This window comes from Tiliqua scincoides, chromosome 1 (genome assembly GCF_035046505.1).
Source record: "Tiliqua scincoides isolate rTilSci1 chromosome 1, rTilSci1.hap2, whole genome shotgun sequence".
NCBI classification, from domain to species: Eukaryota; Metazoa; Chordata; class Lepidosauria; order Squamata; family Scincidae; genus Tiliqua; species Tiliqua scincoides.
In genome coordinates this window covers 16236326-16246759 of record NC_089821.1, presented here as the reverse complement: position 1 = coordinate 16246759, position 10434 = coordinate 16236326, and the positions used below count along the sequence as shown (strand labels likewise).

At 46.3% G+C, this 10434-nt stretch overlaps 1 protein-coding gene across 1 annotated transcript in view; it reads left to right on the top strand.

The window, feature by feature from the left end:
- Positions 1-730: 730 nt before the first annotated feature.
- LOC136641571 (cytosolic phospholipase A2 epsilon-like) overlaps positions 731-10434 on the top strand; it is a 65676-nt gene continuing 55972 nt past the window's right edge. The window contains exon 1 of the mRNA XM_066617517.1: positions 731-737. Coding sequence (XP_066473614.1) covers positions 731-737 — 7 coding nt within the window. The remainder of the gene's footprint in view (positions 738-10434) is intronic.

The window sequence follows — 10434 nt, the reverse complement described above, 5'->3', positions numbered from 1 at the left end:
AGAGTTTAATTTGAATTACCCAGGACTGAGGTCTTAGCAAACTTTTGTCTTGGAAAATTTGTTTTAGTCTTTCTGTTGATATTTTAGTAGAGCTTCTACATCCTGCGCCTGGTGGTTTTGACATTTTAGGTGCTATTTCAGTCCTTTGACAATGCCTTTCAGAGTTAAGGGCAAAATGTTAGGAAGAGCTCAACTTGGGGAATGTGGTCCTAGAGCCCAATGGAACAGTTTTGTTTTCTATGAGAATGCCAACCACAAAAGCCTTAGTTGTTATATTGTCAAACCTTGCTTTATTTAAGCACTCTACCTTGTCACAGGGATGCTCCTGGAAATGGCATACCCATGGCATGTCTACATGCATGCACATGTATGCTTACACCCCCTCCCCCCATACACATACACAGAGCTGAAAGGGCTAGCTATTGTTATTGTGTCACAAGCAGTAGTGATGTGCCGACAACCCAATCCTATGGGCCCATAGTAATGGCAGAACAAGTGTTCTGCCAACGCTACCTTTTGATGACTGCTGTAAAAGTGCTTCTGGCCATGTGCGAAGTTGGTGAATGGTGGCGAGAAGTCTGGTTCCTTTCTGTGCATGTCGAGGGTTTGCTGGCCACTCTCGAAGGCAGGTAAGACAGTGAGGGAGTCAGGTCAGGGTTGGGGGAGGATGGAATGGGGTCAGGGGTCAGAATGAGCCAGTTGTGGGGATGGGGGAGGGTGGGACGGCGTGATGACGGGTGCGGGAGATGGATATATTGGATCCAGGAAGCAGGTGGGTTTGGCAGCAGCTGCCAAATCCTAGTCCCCTTCTTGGACTTGATCCTGTGGTGTGGGTTCATGCGGACCTATACCATCAAATCTGTGAGCACAGGTCCAAATAGACCCCTCCCCCCATGTGGAAGAGGCTTACCCTCAGTTAAGGGAATAAATATTCTCTTACCTAGAGGAGACCTCTGCAACTGCTCCCCTGTGACATACAGTGGTAGCCATTTTGGAATTTTTCTGTGGACCCCCCTGCCTTTTTGCCCCTCTTCTGGACCTGATCCACACTACTTCCAGAGAGGGAGAGGGCAAAGCAAGTTGGAGATTCTTCCTTCTCCTCACTGCTTGCATGTTTGGAGAAATCAGGTGAGCAGGCAGCAGCAGGAGAGAAACAGCAGGATCAGGGGCTCCAGGGATTGACCGAGGGCTACCTCCTGGGTGTGAACCTCAGTGATACCCAGCAATGCCAAGCCAACTCCTGCTGCTGGCCTTCTTGGTGACATACCCTGTGTGATATGAACCTCAGAGCATTCACACTTTGGTATAGGATTTGCCATTGGCATGTCATTTCATGCAGTATTTCGGAGACTGGTACAAGATGTGATCCAGTGCTGAAAGTTCTGAGTGCATTGATTGCTTGTGACTTCTTGTGCCCTTGTTCAGTGCTTTGCCATAGTAGTCTGATGAAAGGGATTACTTCATTTTTGGAAATTAGGCAGGGGTGGAGCTGTGAGTCAGCGTGTAAAACACCTGCTCATCAACTCCAGAGTTTAAGGACTGTAAACTGGCTTCAGCCATCACTGCCTGCTCCAAACTGCCTTGGGATCTACCACAGGAGTGCCACAATGGGGCTGTTTGGAAGTAAGCAACAACAACAGGTAAGGAACAGAAGAACTGAAAACTCTGATCTATCGTATGTGAGAAGCTCCTGAGGCATTGTAAGGAAGGTTCTGTCCTCACTAATGTTCCTTCAGGACAGAAGGAGGCTGGCTATTTCTCAGATATTCGCAACCTTGTGGAATATTTCTTCTTAAGGTTTTAGTTGGCCAAAGCTTTTGATTCCACTTCATCAAGAAGTCTGGATTTCCCAAAGAGATGATTGCACTGAATATGAATGGAAGAATTCATAATGACAGTCAACTGAGATCATGGCAATGGGAGGAGTGAGAAGGGAAGAGTTAAAACCCTTGGGACAGTGATGATCTTTCAAATTGTCCTAGACAATAGGATAAGTGGAAACAATGAGGCAGCCTTTCGATTCTCCTTTGAGGAATCTGGTGTGTTGTCTCCCAAGACAGAGCTGCAGAGGACCGCAGCCCAGGCTGTTTGCTTGTTGATTCATGTCGCTAGACTGGGCTGGTTGTGGGGGCCAAACAGACCAAACAGACCCTCGGCTTCTTGCTCTGAGTGCAAAAGGCGTGCATGGCAAAAGTCACCTGCAGTCTGTGGTGTGTGGCTAATGTTAACACAAGCAGCCCAATTTTATCCTCCCCCCGCCCACTGTTTTAGCAACATCAAGCTGCATCCCATAAGAAGGGAGTCTTCAGCAGGGAAAGGGGATTTTACATCCCCTTACCCCTGCGTACGTTTCCTGAACTGCAATGACAATGTGCTGGCAAGTGGGCAGGGGGAAAAAAGAAAGTGGGCAGGGAGGCTGCTGCCAGAGAGGACAGCATCTGGCGTGGGCCTTCCACAATAGATTTTTGCCTTCCCGTGGCCTCTCTGCCTCATTAGGCCCCCTCCCCACCTTCCTGCCACCCCTCCCTCCTCTCCTGTCATCTTACCTGCTCCAGTGAGTGGGAACCGGCAATGGTGAGGGTGGGAGGATGCAGGCCTTCTCACTGGCACTCCTGACAGTGCGCTGATTTGCACACTGTCAGAGCACCTATTGTGAATGGCGCTGGCTGCTTTATGGCAGTCAGTACTGTTGCAGGAGCCTTGCCGGCATAGGTGGCCAGGGAAAGATTGGGCTGTAAGGGGTTAAAAATGAATACGTTAGTGTTCTGGCATCACCGACCCTCCCTTGTACACCTGTTTAAGAACCATGCTCCCATCGAAATACAGTATTCCAGGAAAAGTAGCCACGAACACGCTGAATTTTCAGCAGATTAAATGGGTGAACGAAAATACATTTTTAAAATTGCAAGGGAAGTAATTACAAAAAGTTTTTTTTCCCCTTCATGGAAAGGAGGGTGGTGTCGATATTTTTAAGTATTAAAAAGTAACATAGTTAGAAATAATGCTCGGTTGCATGATGCTTTGCAGCCACCATAATTCATCCCCTTTTAATTGATTTCTGTTCTGTTTTGAAGTCTGTCTTTTGCAGTCACCACTTCAAAGTATAGGGCATGGATTTCTCTAATTGTTCCTGAAGCATGTAGCAGGCCTAAGAAATGTCATCTTAAGGGCTAAACCACATGTTATATTAAATGTGGTGTTCAGTTTTTTGTCTTAAAAAATGGCAACTCCGCATGTGTTGGGGCTGTTGATCTGGATTTGGAGCATACTGCATATGGAGGGGGTATTTAACTCTTTCCCTCTATGCGGTGGTCCTGATAGAAATCCCTCCCCCACAAAGCTGTTATTAGCCCCAGAAGAAAAGCTCCCATAGCTGTCTTTTGCTCACAGAGCAAGTTTTTTTTTTTCCCAGGCTCTTAGCTATATGGCATTGCACTCCCTGTACTGGCAAGATGGGGCAATCATTGTTGCAGCAGTGTTGATGATTTGTGCATGCGTCAATATTTCCCCCTGAGCACTTTTGGAGTCACAAGGATATCCAATGTGATTCTAACCTATGTGCATTTCATGAGAGGGCTGTACTGTATAGTTGGCTCATCCAAGCTCATCCAAGGGAAACTCCTGGCTGATGTGGAAGGGTCTTCAAAAGGTTAAACATCATGGGTTGCTAAGTGTGTTATTTTTTAATTTGAATTAAAGTAGCTGGGGGATGGGTGAGCAGAATCTTTATTACTCTATGGGTGCTGGATTTTTTTTTTTTTTAAGAAAACCTTTTCACCCATGCCACAGTTGATGAAAATCACTGCTTTTTCCCAGGAAGGGAAACTGCTGTTGGAGCTAATTACAGCTTCCCTTCTATGGCAAATAGTAGCTTCAAGGGAATCTCTTTTGGGACCACAGCATGAGTGGGAAGGATGAACTCATGTCATGGTCCCAATCCAGATGGGGGGCCCCTCTTCTGCTTTTTAACAAATGGAGCACAAGGAAACTTTTCAAGTCTCTTGTGGTCTGATAAGACAATATTGTACAGATTTTAGAGGAAGTTCAAATTCTAGGGTTAGGGAGGGTTCACATGTTTAACAGCCCAATATTTTGGTTTGGGGGTGGGAGGGAGTGGATCTTGGTAGCGTTTGCACACACTGAAATCCTATTCCCCTTTTCCTGGCCCACCCCAAGGCCCCTCAGACTTATGCCAGCTAAATAGCTGGTGTAGGTCTGAGAAAACTCATTGGCGGCCAGGCACCTTACAGGGAGATAAGTCACAAATATTTTTATCTGTCTGTCTTCCCTCCTAGGCCTGGAAGTCCTATACGTGGTTCTCAGACTTGCACCAGCAAAATACCTGGTGCAGATCTGAGTACCCCAATTGAGCAGACTGGGGCCTTACTCACCGTAAGGGGGAAAATTACCCTTACCCCAAGGAGACCACCAGCCTGCTCCTAAGCTGTGCTGGATACAGCGGAGTTGACACAGCCCCACTGTGTCAGCACAGGTTAGGATTGGGCTCTATTACATTCAGTGCAGACTATATGTTAATCCATCCCAGCAATTTTCAACCACTGTGCCACCACGCATTGGTGTGCCCAGGGCCTAGGAGAGGGGGGTAAAGGGGGTAATTTGTACCCGGGCCCAGAGTCAAAAAGGAGGTCCATAGCCGAAGGAGGGGGCCCAAAAATTTCCTAAAATTCCTCCCAGAGGCCCTGGGTGTGCCACAAATGGTCTGCAGATGTGCCACAGAAGTTTGGGGGACGTTCATTTGTTAGTAGGGCCATTGGGGTTGTGTGTGAGTCCCTTGCTAGTACCATCTCAATTGTCCAAAAAATGGGTGGTGTTCCTTGACCATGTTAGAACCGTGTCAGTGTGCCATGAGATGAAAAACGCTTGAAAATCACTAATCCATCCTATGTATTTGCTCTTGTTCAGCAGACAGAAACTGCTCATTGCAGCTTGCTCACAGTGAAGGTCATACAAATGAAAAACCTCCGGAAGGCAGACCTGTGTGAGTATTTCACCTGATCCTAGCATTTCCTTGCGGGGTAAAAACCCTAGAACTATAATGAACACAATACAAACATTACCAAAGGTATTTACTCAAATCTCAGAAGACAGCATGAATGTCCAGAGCAAGTCAGGAATCCTGCTTGTATACCATTCAGTCTAAGGCTTGTTGTAGAACCACATGTTGCTATGTAACGCATTGCATAAACTGCCCAGAAAGAAGCACGTGAAAGTATCTTCATATACCTTTGAGTCATCCATGATTACAGTGGGAGGAAGAAGGGATTGCTCATCCTTAGAGTAACTGGAACAGAGGGTCAATGCTACCTAATATCAAATGTCAATACACCCCACTGGTAATCTTGGCCCCTGTGGCCGCCCTGACTCTCCGAAAGCCTCCTGAAGGCTGAAAATCACTACTTCCAGTTTTCAACCAAAAACTGAAAGTAGCAATTTTTGACCTACCAGAGGTCTCAGAAAGCCCTCGGTCAGGGCTCTATGGCTGGGGCATCAGAATGCCCCATTTTGAAAAGCCCTGCTTTAAAACCTACTTCCATTTTTCAGCTGAAATCCAGAAGTTTAAGGCCTTTTGAAGGCCTCCAGACAGGGGTAGAGGGTGGTGGCGAGGGGGAGGAAGGTGGCGCCACTCTAGAGGCATGGTGCCCTAAGGCATTCGCCCCTTGCCCCTCCCGGAACACCACTGATACATCATAATATTATCTGTGGCATTTGCATGCACAAGTGGTACTTTCTTGACTAAGGAATCTAATACGGCACTCCAGTTTCTACTGCATCATGACTTCTGATAAGGCACAGTCAAGAAGACAAGAAGTGAATGTTTATGTAGGGGAAAGAGGCACCCCTCCCCAAGCTACCAAGGCATAAGGGGCTTGGAAAGTAGGAAAGCAAGTTTAAGCTGGATTTCAAGGACAGCTCCTAATTATAAGACTGGGCACTGGGACAATTAAACAGGGAGGCAACTCAGGATCTGCCAAATGTAGCTTGAACATATGGAATCATATTGAAAGAGGAACTTGGAGAATCTTTCCAGCTCCAAAGTAAATGGACAGTAGTTAGAGTTTATCTCATGGCAAATTTGTCTTTTAGAAAATGTTCTTTTTTTGACTGCTTCCCTTGTGATATGCCAGCCTCTGATACTGCCTCTTCCTAGATTGGAAAAGGAAGAGAGGAACGTAGCATAAGAAAAGATGTAGAGCAGCGGAGAGCAGCGGGTAGAGCAAGACACTCTAGTCTAGCCAACTACTCTCCTCTCCTCCTCCACCCCCTCTTTGTTTTCCAAAACAGGGAGTGGGTGAAGCAGTGGAAGTGAGTGGACAAAAGTGGGCACCCCTGTTAATCTGTTTTTCAAGCCGGCCTGGGTCCCTTTGGGGAGAAGGGCGGGATAAAAATAAAGTTTATTAGTTTATTATTATTATTTCAAGGTGATCACATCAGCCTGCTTCATGGATGGGCCAGCCCATGTGGAGTAGTCAGATGCAGGACAGTACCACATGCCCATCAGAATGTTTAAATCAGTACTTGCTGAGTGGCCTTGGATAACTCAGCCATTTATTGGATAATTTACTTGATAGTTGGACAAATTAACTCTCCAAGTGCTGCAACACTATCAACAAGCACTCCAAGATTTCCTGAGTTTAGCTAAGTTTAACTTAACTCTCAGCACTTGGAAAATGCATAAAAATGCCACTCTATGGGTATATTCCAAACTGAAAAGCTTATACTAAATCCATTAAAGAGATATAGCGCTAAAGAGATGTCACCTTTCTTTGTGATATTTCAGCTGCTATGCACAAACCATTTATTTCCAAAATAAAACAAGAACAAGCACCAAGTACAAAATCTGCAAGAAGAAATGAATAAGGAAAAAAACAAAACACTAGACTGTGGGAAGTTATTATTGTAAACCTGTTTGACCAGACAAAGCAAAATCTAATGCAGAAAGTTTTGAGATGATAATTTTTGGCAGGACGGCCACATCACCTCTCTGACACTGTGTCAGGGGCCAGGAGAAAAGAGAATTAATTTACATTTCAAATTTGAATAAATTTACATAAATGAATATATTAGAGATGGAACTTATATGAATGAATGAAGGTCTTGTAATAGCTCAAGGCCTACAAAAGACCTTGCACAAAGCAAGGCCAGCCTTTCCTTTGCTGCCACTGCTGCATCACAGATGTGAAACAGCTAGCAGTGGAGGGAGCCCTCATCGCACAGCTCATGCAACAGTTCGAACAGTTGGCCGTCACGCTGAGAGCAGTTGCATCAGGCCAGCATGGGCTCCAGCAAGTCTCTGGAGAGTCAGAGGCTCATTGGAGACTTGAGTCTCCCTGAGGGCCAGATTGGGAGTCCTAGAGGGCTGCAAGTGGCCCCAGGGCCAGGGCCAGGGTTTGGGCACCCCTGATTTAAAATGAAGAAGCAGATGTTATGTTGTATTTAAGCATTGGGGGCTGTTTGGCATTATGGCTATGTGGAGGACATTTTCACAGCTTTTTATTTTCAATCTATTTTTAAAAAAAGATTTTCATAGCATTGGTAACATTAATAAACTACTTAATCCATTCCTCACCCCCCCCCCCAATGCTGGTGTTTCAATGGAACACGCCCTGCACTGTAGGGTGAAGGGGGCAGTTGCAGGCAGTGGCATCATTAGGATTCGCGTCACCCGGTGCGGGAGGCCTGCGTGTCACCCCATGCAGTGGGTGGGGCAACACCCCAGGTGGTGGGTGTGGTGATGTGCCATCGCCCCGCCCCCACTGGTTTTTTGGCTGTATCTTTTGTTAGAACACAGATATTTCAATGTGGTTTGTTTCATTGCATTCTGCATGAAATTACGCATTGATATATAACATGGTGGTCTTATTCCTCCAAATTCTGATTTTAGTGATTTTGAAAACTTGTAGTTTCTCTCTCTCTCTCTCTCTCTCTCTCTCTCACACACACACACACACACACACACACCCCTGTGTCAACTTACTAACAACTTATTGCAGCAGTTCTCAAACTTTTAACACTGGGACCCACTTTTTAGAATGACGGTCTGTCCAGGACCCATTGGAAGTGATGTCATGGCCAGCAGTGACATCATCAAGTAAATTAAAATAAATAATTATAAATAATTAAATTAAAAGAAAAGAAATAATTAAATAAGGGGGAGCCAGTCCTGTTCCACCAAGTGAATCTACTCTGAAGTAAGTCCTATTGGGGTCGATGGGGCTTACTCTCAGGAAAGTGTGGGTAGAATTGCAGCCTGTAAGTCCAATCCTATGCATGTCTACTCTGAAGTAAGTCCCACAGTGGTCAATGGGGCTTACTCTCAGGAAAGTGTGGGTAGAATTGCAGCCTGTGAGCCCAATCCTATGCACGTCTACTCTGAAGTAAGTCCCATAGTGATCAATGGAGCTTACTCTGTAGTCTGCCTGCAATAACAACCCCCCAAAAAGAATCAGTGAGATTTCCAGCCCTCCCCAGTGCCCAGTTTCAAGTTCTTCTATTTCAGGCATATCAAGATAAAGACCCACCTGGCTTTGCAAGTGCAAAATAGAAAACTTCTCCTTACCAGCTCAAGCCTCTTTTTTTGTCCTTTTTAGTGGGGGGGAGAGGCTACCTTCTGGAGCATTTGTTGCACTCCAGCTCCATCGGATCGAGACCATTCTGGTGTCCTCACATTCCCCTTTGCCTGGCCTGACCACCAGCCAAGGCACGTCTGCCTACTTGCGAGTAAACGCAACCGTGAGGCTGCTTCGCTTTCCATAGGGCTCAATAGACTGCAGCTGGGAGGGAGGAAGGGAGCTTTTTTTTTGTTTTTGGGGACTGCATTCATTGAATCAGAACCATTCTGACCTCCTTGGAGTCCTCTCAGTCCTTGCCTGGACTAAGGCAAGTTCGCCTATTCCTGAGTAAACGCGGCCATAGGGCTTCATTTTGGGCTCAATAGATGCAACTGGCAGGGAGGCAGGGACCTCCTTCTTGTGTTTTTGGGGGCTGCAGTCATTGGATCGGGACCATTCTGGTGTCCTTGGATTTCTCTCAGCCTGCCCTTTCCGACGGACTATGGCAAATGCGCCTACTCACGAGTAAACCAGCTAAATCCAGGAGAGTGCCCGCATGGCTAACCAGCCAAGTTAGAGAGGCTGTGAAGGGCAAGGAAGCTTCCTTCCGTAAATGGAAGTCTTGCCCTAATGAAGAGAATAAAAAGGAACATAAACTGTGGCAAAAGAAATGTAAGAAGGTGATAGGGGAGGCCAAGCGAGACTATGAGGAACGCATGGCCAGCAACATTAAGGGGAATAATAAAAGCTTCTTCAAATATGTTAGAAGCAGGAAACCCGCCAGAGAAGCGGTTGGCCCTCTGGATGGTGAGGGAGGGAAAGGGGAGATAAAAGGAGACTTAGAGATGGCAGAGAAATTAAATGAGTTCTTTGCATCTGTCTTCACGGCAGAAGACCTCGGGCAGATACCGCTGCCCGAACGGCCCCTCCTAACCGAGGAGTTAAGTCAGATAGAGGTTAAAAGAGAAGATGTTTCAGACCTCATTGATAAATTAAAGATCAATAAGTCACCGGGCCCTGATGGCATACACCCAAGGGTTATTAAGGAATTGAAGAATGAAGTTGCAGATCTCTTGACTAAGGTATGCAACTTGTCCCTCAAAACGGCCACGGTGCCAGAAGATTGGAGGATAGCAAATGTCACGCCTATTTTTAAAAAGGGAAAGAGGGGGGACCCGGGAAACTATAGGCCGGTCAGCCTAACATCCATACCGGGTAAGATGGTGGAATGCCTCATCAAAGATAGGATCTCAAAACACATAGACGAACAGGCCTTGCTGAGGGAGAGTCAGCATGGCTTCTGTAAGGGTAAGTCTTGCCTCACAAACCTTATAGAATTCTTTGAAAAGGTCAACAGGCATGTGGATGCGGGAGAACCCGTGGACATTATATATCTGGACTTTCAGAAGGCGTTTGATACGGTCCCTCACCAAAGGCTACTGAAAAAACTCCACAGTCAGGGAATTAGAGGACAGGTCCTCTCCTGGATTGAGAACTGATTGGAGGCCAGGAAGCAGAGAATGGGTGTCAATGGGCAATTTTCACAATGGAGAGAGGTGAAAAGCTGTGTGCCCCAAGGATCTGTCCTGGGACCGGTGCTTTTCAACCTCTTCATAAATGACCTGGAGACAGGGTTGAGCAGTGAAGTGGCTAAGTTTGCAGACGACACCAAACTTTTCCGAGTGGTAAAGACCAGAAGTGATTGTGAGGAGCTCCAGAAGGATCTCTCCAGACTGGCAGAATGGGCAGCAAAATGGCAGATGCGCTTCAATGTCAGTAAGTGTAAAGTCATGCACATTGGGGCAAAAAATCAAAACTTTAGATATAGGCTGATGGGTTGTGAGCTGTCTGTGACAGATCAGGA